This window comes from Emys orbicularis, chromosome 3, assembly GCF_028017835.1.
Source record: "Emys orbicularis isolate rEmyOrb1 chromosome 3, rEmyOrb1.hap1, whole genome shotgun sequence".
NCBI classification, from domain to species: Eukaryota; Metazoa; Chordata; order Testudines; family Emydidae; genus Emys; species Emys orbicularis.
Genome location: NC_088685.1, coordinates 159,479,566 through 159,493,075, shown reverse-complemented (window position 1 = coordinate 159,493,075; position 13,510 = coordinate 159,479,566). Strand labels below are relative to the sequence as shown.

The 13,510-nt window shown below is 40.5% G+C and overlaps 1 protein-coding gene across 1 annotated transcript in view; it reads right to left on the bottom strand.

The window, feature by feature from the left end:
- Window positions 1–13,510, bottom strand: part of DNAH14 (dynein axonemal heavy chain 14) — a 451,367-nt gene that overhangs the window by 280,226 nt on the left and 157,631 nt on the right. Inside the window, 3 exon segments of the mRNA XM_065401478.1 lie at window positions 216–284; window positions 1,308–1,453; window positions 2,107–2,160. Of these exon segments, the coding sequence (XP_065257550.1) occupies window positions 216–284; window positions 1,308–1,453; window positions 2,107–2,160 (269 nt within the window).

The following is a 13,510-nucleotide window of genomic DNA, read 5'->3' as shown; positions in this document are numbered from 1 at the left end:
AAAACAGTCTCATCATTCCTTTCGGACCCTGGAGCAAGTTACAGAAAAAAGAGAGTAACTCTTTAGTTACTAAATGGACAAATATTCGAACTGATCTGGAAGATAAACTAATACCAAAAAGCAGCCTAGAGTTTAATCTGTATGAGCACCAAAGGGGAATTTTGAAGCTCATGCTTCGGCATTCTCAAACAAGTCTAGCTTTTATTGTCACTTACCCAAGATTCATGGTAATAAAGATTCCAGAGGATGTATTGATACGGATTTCTTTTCCTTCCAGCACAAATCTATGTTATAAAGCACATTATTAATCATTTACCAAAAAAAAAAGTGAAAAAAATAAAAATGTTTTCTGCAAATTTAAATTGGATAATAATATAATGTTAATACAAATATTAAAAAGACACTGAAGCCTTAAAATGCATAAAAGCAAAGCAAAATTATGAGGGAGAGGGAGTAGACAAACAAAGATAAATGACTCTGGGACAAATCTTGAACAAAGTGCAAAGCACAAGTAAATGGGCCTTTCACAGAGAATATCTGTGAGGGTGAAAATTCTCCATTGTAGGGAAGGAAAGGCCAGTGCATCTATTACTGCAGTCTATGGCCTATAGTAATATTTTGGTCAGTGGATTTACACAGTCAAGGGCCTGGTCACACCACAACTCTCCTGTTACGCACCTGGCTCAAACATCCCCCTCCACACTGCTCCAGAGAGAGCTGCTACCAAGCACTGCTATAGTGAGGGTACAATGTCCTCCTCTTGTGCAACCCCTCCACAGTTTCCTCTTCCCCACTCACATGTAGCAGAAACTAAGTGATTCAAGTGCATTTAGGGCATTTACCTATGGAGGGGATGATCGCATGATTTAGCTTTCTGTTTCCTTTTTGGGAGTGTGGGGAAGCCAAACAGATATTTAGGTTTTCTGTGTTTGTTGCTAGCAGAACTTGTCCTCTGAACAAGGTATACAAGGATTTCCCTCTGCCCCATACTCTGCTCACTCAATCATAATATAAGCTAACCCCTTCAAGGTAAACCGTACAATAGTTTGAGGCACAATTGTAACATTGTTCTTAGCAAAACAAAAAACAAACAAACAAACAAACAAAAAACCTTGCCCAGACTGCTTAAGAGAAACCATCTTAACCCTGCTAGGAATGTTTAAATCTGGTTATCATCAGCACAGGATCAACCATAGTGTGGAACAGGTATAAGAAATTCAAGTGCCTTTCTAGACCTAAAGCAGTAAATTGCCAGTTCTATAAGGCACTATTACTTGCAAAAGAACCAAGGAAATGAAAACTAATACCTGATAACATGGCTATCTTTTGCTGCCTTGATTGTCTGAATTTGTGAAGCAATTACAGACAGAACTTCTATATCTATGCGATTGAACTCATCAAAACAACACCATGTTCCAGACTGAACTAGTCCACAGAAGAATTTTCCCATCATCTTAAGAAAAAAAACCAGAAAAAAAGAACAGAAATTAGTATTAATAGCTGAAGCTTTAGATGATTTTTGTAATACTGATTCTTGAAAAACTGCAATGTCCTTTAATCACAAGAGCGTGAGAGAAAAAAGAGAAAGAAATCATCTTATTTACTCAAGGGAGCAGAAAATTAGATAAAACATATTCTCTGATCCTAATCTAAACATATTCCGGATCTAGATTTGCACACAGCTCCCTGACCCGATCTCTACATTTAACTATATTCACTTTTCCTTAAAAAAACCCCTTGTATTACTATCATAATCACAGTTTTCAACACAGAAATGTACTATAGCTGTAGGATAGAACTAAGAGGAAAAACATGAAATATTTTTCCTTTTGAAAGCTAAATTCTAATAGGTGAGACACAGTCTTAAAAAAAATCAGATATCAACAGAGAAGTTCTAAATTATTAGTTAGATATGTTCCTTAGCAATTTATACCACTCTGTTAGTGAATTAAAAACCCAAAAGAGCAAATGGCACTGGCAGTCTTATCTTTATACCTGCAGTAAGTAGTGGATGAGCCTTGTTATTGTATTGGGGAATTACATTTATTCTGCTTTGCAGTACTATTCTGCCAAGTTATTTGAGATAAAGAACATAACATGCCTTACCTGATAATCCAAACCTTCAAAACAATTAAAAACCACACAGAGTTTTCCCATGGCCTAAGGGAAAGAATACCGTTTTAGAGCAGATATGACACATTTCTTGAAACATTAAAATAACAGCATATGAATAAGGTCATCCCCATAGACATAAAAATTGTTGAAAGCATATTTTTGAAGAATTGTTTTTGATGGACAAATTTTTATAAGTGATTCTAAAAGGAGAGAAGTAACCTCACTGTAGGTCTGATTCACCCTTTACATTTCTAAATCATCACTCTTCACATTTACAATTAGGGCAGTATTCCCAAATGTTTGAAAGTTGAGCCCCCCTTAAGGAAAATTAAACAAACTGTGTTCTCCTGCAACCATTCCGCATTTATTAAAGGCCTCCTTCTCTTAGGTTATGCCTACACTGCAAAGCAAAAACTAACAAACAAACAAACATACATAAAACCCAGTGAGTTCCTAACTCAGGTTAGCTAACACAGGTTTAAAATAACAGTGAAGACACAGCAACTCAACTTTTAGCAGCTCAAGTTCAACTCCAGGCTGCCCTACAAACCTTAACTCAAGTTGCTAAACTGAGCTAAAAGCAGAGTTGCCATGTCTTCGCACACCTTTTCTTTTGCAACGTAGAGATAATTTTAATGTTAACATTTTCCATACCTCTTCTTCCCCATCAACTTGTGGGGGAGGGGACAGGCACAATCTATACTTTGGGAAACACTGGAATAAATTGTGGAAATCTTAATAGTATGATACTTCCTCTCCTTTTATACATGCGTCAAAGAACAGTGAAATAGTTAACAATGCTGACATTTAGGCTACACCTGTACTAGGAGCTAGGGGTGAGTCCCAGCTTGCATACACATACTTGTGCTAGCTCTCATTGAGCTAATGCGAATATAAATAGTAATGTAGCCGAGGTAGCACAGGTACCAGCAGCGGTGGCATGGCTCAGCTGTGCCAAGCACAAACCTGCCTACAAGTAGTGAGTATGTACGTTCATCCTGAATCAGGACAAAATTTCATAACGTGACTTTCTAAAAAAACCTTTTTATTAGGGCAAAGTTACAATAAAATGTTAACTAACATACTACATCATACATTACTTATTACTTATTCAAGACCAGGATAATATTCAAAGAACCCTGGGAGAAAGGATTTTCAAAAAACAAAGCATTTTGGAATTTTTTGGCTTTCCAGCTGTCCATCTGAAAAACTCATGTCAATTTAACTGACAATAGACTTCCATACTGGCTGCCAGAGAAGCAAAGAACTGGGGTGATTAGCCTCCCTTCCACCCCCAAGACCAGTTCCAGGCTGGAGAGGCAGAGAGCTGGAGTGCTTAGCTTCTCCAGCTGCAGAACTAGGGTATGCTCAGCATCCCCACCTCTCCCAACTCTATTATGTCTCTCTGGTCCCAGAGCTGGGGGGAGGCAGGGAGGCTGAATGCCTGTTCTCTGCTTCTACAGCCCTAGTGCTGGCAGGGAGGCTAAGACAGAGTCAGGGCATCCTGGGCAGCCCTTGGGGAAAGTTTTTGTCAATTTCACATCCTTTAAGATGAGGGCAGCATTCTATTCAGTTTTACTAGATTGCATATGACATACGTCTATTGCAAATACAGAAAGAAAAACACACAATCTAAAACAGCAGCAATATCCATATAATATATTAAAATGTCAATCAGAACTTAATAAAAACTCTCTTCTTTGGTACAATGCTAATAGGGCAAAAAATTGCATTCATTTAATTACTACCGTGGACTGAGAAAATACTAAAATCATTATCTTTAGAGAGGATGATAAAAATCTTTTTTTTGTTTTTAAACAAAAGAGGTAAAATTCAGCTTGCTTTCAGCAGCTGGAAAGTTCTACAATCCAAAATTCTATAATCTTTCTATAATGAGGTAGATCTTCCAAAGCTCCAGATTTACATGGGCAAAAAAGAAGATGTGAAGGACCTTTTTCATATCTACCTTTAAGGACAGCAGTTTCCATGATCTGGAATTTTAACAGAATATGTATCTTACATAAATGAGGATTTGATAATTAATTCAAATATAGTTAAAAACATGGGCAATCTTCAAAGTAGAAAACCCAAAGGCAAAGTTAAAATCATAGCCATATCTTCTTGTTGGGTAATATCTGTCACTCTGAGTTGATTACATTGGTTAAAACATATTGACAGGGAGTAAACAGAAAAACCGAACCTAACTATAATAATATGGATGGTCTTATACCATGAAAATAAGGAGTACCCAGGGTTGTTCCTCCACCTCCTGAAGGCAAATACAGGGCAATCTATAATTTGGAAGAGTATAGATCTTAGACCAAAATGTAAGAAAAGCTATACAGATTCTACTACTTTCAGAAAAAACACCCATCTCGGCATGTAAAAATGAGGCAGGGGTAGAAACTGGGAGAATTAAAAGTCTCCTCAAAAAATACTAAGGCTGAAATTTGGCCTCTACACCAAACTTCAGCCCCTTAGAGCATCTGCAATATTATTTTAGCATTGAAAATTCTTAGCACAGGGCAGGAGTTAAAAAAGTCTTTTCGGTGTTTTCTTCTCTTGATACTGTATTTGTTGGGGAACCTATTCAAGCATTAAATCTCGACCTAAATCTCCCAAAATAATCAGCTGAGCCATTGGAAATTGAAGACCTATCATACCAATTTACTCATCCAAGCACCCCCACAATGACTCAGAATAAAATGTGGAAGATAAACATTTAATAAGAAAATTTGGACATGAGGAAATTTAAAAAATAGCTTGAATGTCCTGACACTTTGATTCAAAAAGTAAAATCTGGCACCGGAGAAGGATAATGGCGTTTTCTCTCTGACTCCCTCTGGCAGGGGAATACTGTCAAGTCTGGTGGTATGCTCCTGGACAGTGTGGAGTCTGATCCCCCATGTACTGAGCAGCTGGATTTTAAGGGGCATGCAAAGCAGCTTCCAGTCTGGAAGCCTTACTTCCCTAGAAAACTTAGCTCTGGTCTTAAACCCCCTGCAGATAGGACACTTATACCTAATGTGTCTTTCTCCCAAAATGTTTAAAAAACAGAAGTGAGGATCACTGAGTAGAATAGACTTTCTACAGCCAGAACAGGCTTATGCCCTGGGACTCAGGCATGCCCAGTACCGAAATCAAAAGCAGGGGTGAAAGTAACTTAAAGGACTTACCGGTATGCCGGAGTCCTGAGCGAGGGCGTGGCTTCAACCAGAAGAGGCGTGGCCTTTCAAGACTTAAAGGCCCTGGGGCTCCGGCTGTGGCTACCAGCTGCAGAGGCGACTGGGAGCCCTGGGGCTCAGGGGTGAATTAAAGGGCCCAGGGCTCCGGCCGCTGCGGCGCTCCGGGCCCTTTATATCACAGCGGGAGCCCTGCCGCCGCTACCCTGGGGCGGCAGGGCTCGGGCGGGTATTGAAAGGGCCCGGTGCTCCTGCCACTGCGGGGAGCCCCAGGCCCTTTAAATCCCCACCCGAGCCCGGCTGTAGGAGCCCCGGGCCTCCGGAAGCGATTTAAAGGGCCAGAGGCTCCGGCCACTGTGGGGAGCCCCGGGCCCTCTAAAGTGCCGCCGGAGCTCTGGCAGCGGGGCTGGGGCAGCAATTTAAAGGGCCCGGGGCTCCCCGCAGAGGCTGGAGCTCCAGGCCCTTTAAATCCCTGCCCGAGCCCAGCTGCTCGAGCTCCAGCAGTGATTTAAAGGGCCTGGGGCTCCCCGCAGTGGCTGGAGCCCTGGGCCCTTTAAATCACCGCCAGAGAAGCCAGTCCAGTCCGGCATGGCGTACCGGCTCTTGCCAGTATGCCGTATTGTACCAGCTTACTTTCACCTCCACTCAAAAGCAAACAAACAAAAACCAGCAAAAACATTTTTTAAAATACAAGTATCACTATAATTAGACTAAACTAACTATATACATACAGTATATATTTTTTTTGTAGAAAAAATTCTCTGATAAGAGAAAGGGAAAAGAGTGTGACAAAGACTTATGCTCTGATTACCAACCACAAGCAGGAAGAAGGAACCGAAGAGGATAGGGGTATTTGTGCCTCTTTATAACTTCAGCGGGAAGTACAAGAATGCTGAGGGCACATGCGCTGCCCTAATGGTGCAATTATGGGGAAAATATCTCTGGCTTCGATGCATTGGCATGCACACACCTGAACTGAAATGGTCACATATAAGCCCTTGTAGAATAATAATCTATTACAATATATTCACTATAATTTGTTTTTTATTCTACATGCAGTGTGTAAAATTCAGCCTATGTACCTGGGTCCAGCTCCACAAGCCCAGTAATTACACTAGGACTGAATGTGACCTAATACCCAAAAGTGTTTTATAGTGACTCAATTATAAACTCAAGAAAATTATTTGTTTTAAGGTGAAACTGAAAATGCCAAAGCAATTGGTATGGGTAAAGGGAAGAGTTCCAGCCAGAGGGCGCAGAAGTGAGTGACATCCAAAACAAGTGCTGAGTAGGAAGGAGAATGATGGAGCACACTTGTTACATTTTGAAAATTAGGAGGGCAATTTGAAATTAGAATTGAACACATTAAGTGCAGTTTTCCCATTCTCTGTCTTCCTATAATCTCAGTCACTACTTCCATTGTTAGAAAGCCATTCTACCACAGTATTTTCCTTTTATTAAAGAAAGAAAATTACATACGTGGCTCAGCTGGTACCCAGAGCTTTACAGCAGGGGGACATGACATCTTTCTCTGAACAGCCACTTGGTTCTAAATCCTGGGTTGCCTGCAAGGCATCTCTATGCACACCCAACATGTGTCTGTGCTAATCCCATCTTTATTTTTTAAATCAGATGTGAGAATCTGCATTGTGAGATTTCCCATTTGCTATACTAATTACTTCTTCTGAAATAGTTATGTAATTCATTCAGCTATTTTAAATTAATGCATCTGATTACCTTATATACTCTCTTTTATTACTTGTATACATATAATTTACCGTTTAAAAGAGGGCTTTCTTTCTTTTTCATTTCAGTAGACAGCTACTGTAATGGTTGACCATACACATGGAGAATAAAAAGATAGATATGAGAAAATAAGACCTGATCCTGTGAGATACTGAAAACCTCCAGTAAGATATTAAATACAGTAGAACCTCAGAGTTATGAACACCAGAGTTGTGAACTGACCAGTCAACCACACAGCTCATTTGCATCCGGAAGTACACAATCAGGCAGGAGCAGAGACCAAAAAACAAAACAAAACAAACAAACAAACAAAAGCAAATACAGTACAGTACTGTGTTAAATGTAAACTACTAAAAAATAAAGGGAAAGTTTAAAAAAAGATTTGACAAGGCAGGGAAATTGTTTCTGTGCTTGTGTCATTTAAATTAAGATGGTTAAAAGAAGCATTTTTCTTCTGCATAGTACAATTTCAAAGTTGTATTAAGTCAATGTTCTGTTGTAAACTTTTAAAAGAACCACCATAATGTTTTGTTCAGAGTTTGTTCAGAACACTTCAGAGTTACAAACAATCTCTATTCCCGAGGTGTTTGTAACTCTGAGGTTCTATTGTATTCTGAAGTCCAATTCAAAGGGAGTTGAGGGTGCTCAACACTTTGTAGCATTGCATGCTTGGTGTGTTACTGTTTTATGAATAAAGGTCAACATCTCACGTATCAGTTTTCCAGTGATGTTTGCAAATATTTTCTGAAGGTTTTTGGATCATAGAAGCAAAGCTTCTAATATTCTCTAATAATATACAATTCTAAAAGAAGAAAAATAGCAGTAAGTTTTGTCTCTTAGTAAAAAGTAGGGGCCAAAAGGAAGCTGAAAACATCCATGTTTTTAACACATATCTACCAAGAATATGTTTCCTAAGCACTTTAATACTGAACAATTCAAGGCTCAATCAAAGGACAAGAAATTAAAATTATACAAAGGACTAAAATAACCGATTTGTTTTTGCTAAATAAAATGTATGTATTAAATACAGCAAATTGAATGAAATAGATTAAAAGTAAGAAAATATTGACATCACAAATATTTTTGGCACCATCTACATAATATATTTAATTAATCCTTTCCAAAACAGACAAACTATGGTCTCATGGTAAAAGGCTCAACATTCTCACTGGCATGCTATTATGGAAACTAGAACTGATGTATATAGTTTAATCCCTTACACCCAGATATGTACCATACACCATCTTTGACTTAGTTCCAAATATTTATGAAAATATGATCAATTTAAAAAAAACAAAAATTGTTTCAGCAGTTGAGGGAAACACATCTAAATTGTAAGAAAATGAATTGAACTTGATGGCCCAATTTTATTCACAAAGCTGATTTGAAAGCAATAAGATGTATCTTAAAATATAACACTCTGATAGTGTATCATCTTATTAGTGCAACCAACTATAGAAATATATGCCCTGAATTAGAGTTTCATAAATTTGACAGTCAGTAAAACCTTAAAATTTATCACGAATGGACACAATTAACTATCTTTTAGGTCTTCATTATTAAAAAAATGGCAAGCAACCTCCATAACACAAGTTCTTCCAAGTATCACTGCCTTTCTGACTCTGATGTAAACTTTAATTAATTATGCATTTCTGTACCAATTAAAATCACTTTGGAAATGATAAATTAAAGGTATAATGCAACATTTTAGAGCTACACAGGGAAGAATAAAAGGCAATGGGCCAGTTCCATCCCTACTGTAACTCCATCAACTATAATTGTTTTGCATTAGGGATTTATTTATTCCCGTATTTTTATTTATTTTCAGAATGGCTTGAAACCATTATGTATATGTGTTCTTAGGATTCAACATTTAAACAAGGCTGAAATTTTATTCTGAACAACCATTACCCTACAGAGTGACTACATTCTTCGTAGCTACAGTATTTGTTTTATATTCAACTAAGGTCTGCAAAATATACAATACCCATTAAAATTCTTTTAAGGATAAGAAGGCCAAGTCCTTCTTGCCTTACTCATAATGAATAGTTTACTGATCTCCATAAAACTCTTCATGTAAGGAAGGCAAACTGTCATGGCCCAGAATCTACAGATGGAAGAGACCTCCCTTGTAGTCATCTAGTCCATCTCCCTGACAATGCAGGTCTCATTCTTATTGTTACATTTAACAGTGTCTTCTCCAACCTAGATTTAAAGTGTGCCATTACCCTAGTTGTACCAACTTTAATTATACTAAACAAATTCTCTCTCTTTGGTGTTTAAACCTTTCAAATATTTTCTCTCTTTCTCTCTCTGGATAATTATAGAATTTGAAGGTTGAGAATGCAGGCACGTTCATCCCAGCCCTGCTAAAGAAAGGAATCAGTCTTGCAGTGAATGGAGAAGTCTCATTGTGCTGGTATCAAAATCAGATGGGACAATGCGCTTCTGTATTGATTTCAGAAATGTAAATGCAATAATGAGATCTGACACCTACCCTATGCCCAGGGTGGATGAATTACTAGAAAGGCTGGGAGCTGCCAAATACATCTCTGCCCTAGACCTCACAAAGGGGTATTGAGAGATCTCTGACCTCGGAATCACAGGAAAAGACAGCTATATCCACCCCATTCAGTCAATACCAATTTCGCACTATGCCATTCTGCCTCCACGGGATAGCATCTACTTTTCAAAAACTCATGGACCAAGTGCTGTGACTTCACAGACAATATGCTCAGCCTATATAGATAACATGATTTACAGCCATAATTGGGACAATCACCTATGACATGTCACTTCTATCCTATGGGCTTTCAAGAGTGCAGGACTAACTGCAAAGATAGCCAACAGTAAGACGGCGAACTAGGAAGTTACATACCTCAGTTATAACACAGGGAGGGGCAAGTTACAACCACTAATTGGCATAGTACAGATCTTAGCTACCTGTCCCATCCCGATGACAAATAAACAGATACAACACTTTCTGAGCCTACCAGGAAACTATAGAAGATTCATACCAGATTTTGCCCTGATTGCAGCATGTCTCATAGACCTCATGAAGGACACCAATCCTAACAAAATCATTTGGTCAGAGGCCTGTGACAGGGCATTTAGGACTCTAAAAGATCATCTGTGCCAGGAGCCGGTACTTCTCCAATCAGACTTTTCTAAAAAGTTCACACTACAAACAGACAGCTCTGATGTAAGACTGGGTGTAGTTCTTTCCCAGGCAGTTGAGGGAGAAGAATACCTGGTCCTCTATATACACAGAAAACTGTTTCCCCAGGAGGTGGCCTGTTCAGTCATAGAAAAGGAAGCTTTAGCTGTGAAATGGGTTGTAGACTAGGCCCTAAGACAGCATTTGTTGGGAAATCCATTCTCACTAGTAACAGACCATTACCCCTCTTCACTGGTTAAACTCCATAAAGTATGCCAACCCCAGAATTATACAGTGGTACCTTTCCTTACAGTCATACACTTTTCAGGTATTTCACTGAGCTCGGAAGGCCCACCAAAATGTAGATTCCTCCCCCCCCCCCCGCCCCCAAGAGGGTGGGGACCTGGGTCTGGAGGATATGAACCCAGTTCCTGTTTTGAGGGGAAGGGTATGGGATGTGGTATACAAACTCCACACTAAATAACAAGGGGTTAAGGAGCAACTTTGGTACCAGATGGCCCTGCCCTTCCACACTTATAAAGCTTGTGCAAACTGGAGATGGACTTTCAAAAGGGAAGCAGAGCAGCTCAGAAGGGGACAGGCAGTGTAAGAGGGCAGACCTCTGCTCTCAGTTCTGCAGAAGTACTGCCCAGGAGCTCACATTGGCTGATGCCTAGCAACACAGACCTGACAGAGCCTGCAAAGGAGAGACTGGAGTCTGTCCCCCCTTACAGATGTATTCACAGGAGTGCTGTAAGTAAGTAATTCTTCCATTTTACTTAGCATCGATAAGGCTTCAACTGGAGTACTGTGTCCAGTTTTAGGCACCACACTTCGGGAAAGGTGTGGACAAACTGGAGAAAATCCAAAGGAGAGGGAAAAAAAAAAAGATTAAAGGTCTAGAAAACATGACCAACAAAGAACGATAGAAAACATTGGACTTGTTTAGTCTGAAGAAGAAATGAGTGAATGGGGACATGATAACAGTCTTCAAGTACATAAAAGGTTGTTATAAAGTGGAGGGCGATAAATTATTCTCCTTATTGTCTGAGGACAGGACAAGAAGTAATGGGCTTAAATAGCAGCAATAGAAATTTTGGTTAAACATTAGGTAAAATTTCCTAACTGTAAGGCTATTTAAGCATTGGAATAAATTACCTAGGGAGGCTATGGAATCTCTCTGTGATTTGAGGTTTTTAAAAATAGGTTAGACAACCATCAGGAATGGTCTAGGTAATACTTAGTTCTGCCTCAATGCAGGGACTGGATGAGATGCCCTATTGAGTCCTATTCCTTCCAGTGCTATATTTCTATGATTCTATGCTGCAGAGTGGAGGAGGAGCAATGGACATGATACAGAGCACTGTAAAAGAGCCTCTTTGAGGAGAAAAGCCCCAGCAAACTCTTCCTCAGGGTGGGAAAGCAAAAGAAAAAGGGTTTAAACCCCAATTTTTATATTGCTTGTTCATTCACTATACAAATTGCTGCCTTATTAAGGGCATATTTGCTTTTGTCTTTTTGGTACCTAGAGTCTCTGGCGTTTGCAATATTTACCCCTTAGCAAGCTGTGATGGGTTCTCATCTCTGTGGTCTTGTTCCTGGTCAAGCCTTCCATAATGGGTCATGGCTTGAAGCTGAGCCTGGGGCTGAGGCTTCAGCACACCTGTCTGACCCAAAGCCCCATTCCCTGGCAGAGCAAGGGTCGGCAACTTGTTGGAGTAAGGCATAGCTTGCCCTTGAAAGTTCCTGAAAAGCTGCCCATAACACTTCTTGGACTTGACTCATGCCTGCAGGGCTTCTCTGCTGACAGAGTAGAGGGTGGTGTGATCATACTGTACTGGAGAAGGCAGAGGGTGAGAGCCTCAATACTCCCTTCATTCTTCACCTTAGGAAAGTGAGAGAGGAGCTAAAAGCTGAAATCAAGTCACTACTGCAAGAAAACAAATAAAAAGAGGAGGTTACTCACCCTGTGCAGTAACTGACGTTCTTCGAGATGAGTGTCCCTGTGGGTGCTCCACTCCAGGTGTTGGTGCGTCCCTGCGCCTTCGCTCGGAGATTTTTCGTAGCAGTACTCGTACTGGCCACGCATGCGCAGAGGCTGCCCCTCGCTGTGAGTCTAGGATAATAGTACGCATGCGTGGCCAATCTCCTCAGTTCCTTCTCTACAACGGAGGCTACCCCAACTCCGAAGTAGAGGGGAGGAGGGTGGGTAGTGGAGCACCCACAGGGACACTCATCTCGAAGAACGTCAGTTACTGCACAGGGTGAGTAACCTCCTCTTCTTCTTCGAGAGATGTCCCTGTGGGTGCTCCACTCCAGGTGACTTAAAAGCCGTATATCTTAAGGAGGTAGGGACTTCGGATCTGATAGGAACGCCGTTGATAGTACAGCCCTGCCCAAACGTATATCAGATAGAGGGCCTTGAGTAAGGGCATAGTGTTTAACAAATGTGTGCTCAGAGGACCAGGTGGCTGCTTTACAGATATCAGCCAGGGGAACTTTGCGTAAGAATGCTACAGAGGCAGCCATAGATCTAGTGGAGTGTGCTCTGATGCCGTCTGGAGGTGTAGCTTTCTTTATCTGATAGCACAACCAGATGCACTGGGAAATCCAGTTCGAAAGTCTCTGGGTAGAAATAGGCGTACCTTTGGAACGCTCCGCGATGGAGACAAAAAGTCTGGAAGAATTTCTAAAAGGTTTGGTTCTATCCAAATAGAAGGACAAGGCCCTACGTACGTCTAGTGTATGCATTGAGGCTTCGAATGAGTTCGCATGTGGCTTCGGGAAAAAGGTTGGTAAGTGTATCGGCTCATTAATGTGGAATGACGAGTGTACCTTAGGAAGAAAATTGGGGTGTAACCTGAGGGTAACCTTGTCTTTGAAAAATAGCGTATATGGTGGGTCTGCCATAAGAGCTGCTATTTCTCCTGCCCGCCTGGCGGAGGTAATTGCCACTAGAAATGCTGTTTTCATCGAAAGGTGTAAAAGGGAGCACGTGGCTAGGGGTTCAAATGGTTGCTGAGTTAGGCAAGATAGAACTAGATGAAGGTCCCACGGAGTGGTGGGTGGTTTTATGTCTGGGTATAGGGTTTGTAGTCCCTTGAGGAAGCGCTTGGTGATCGGATGAGCAAATACAGAAGTATCATCGATTTTGTCATGAAAAGTTGTAATAGCAGCTAAATGGACCCTGATGGAACTGGAAGAAAGGCCGGATTGCTTAAGGCCCAATAGGTATTCAAGTATGAGCGGAAGAGATGCTGACGTGGGACTAAGTTGTTTAGTTGAACACCAGTGTGTGAATCGTTTCCAC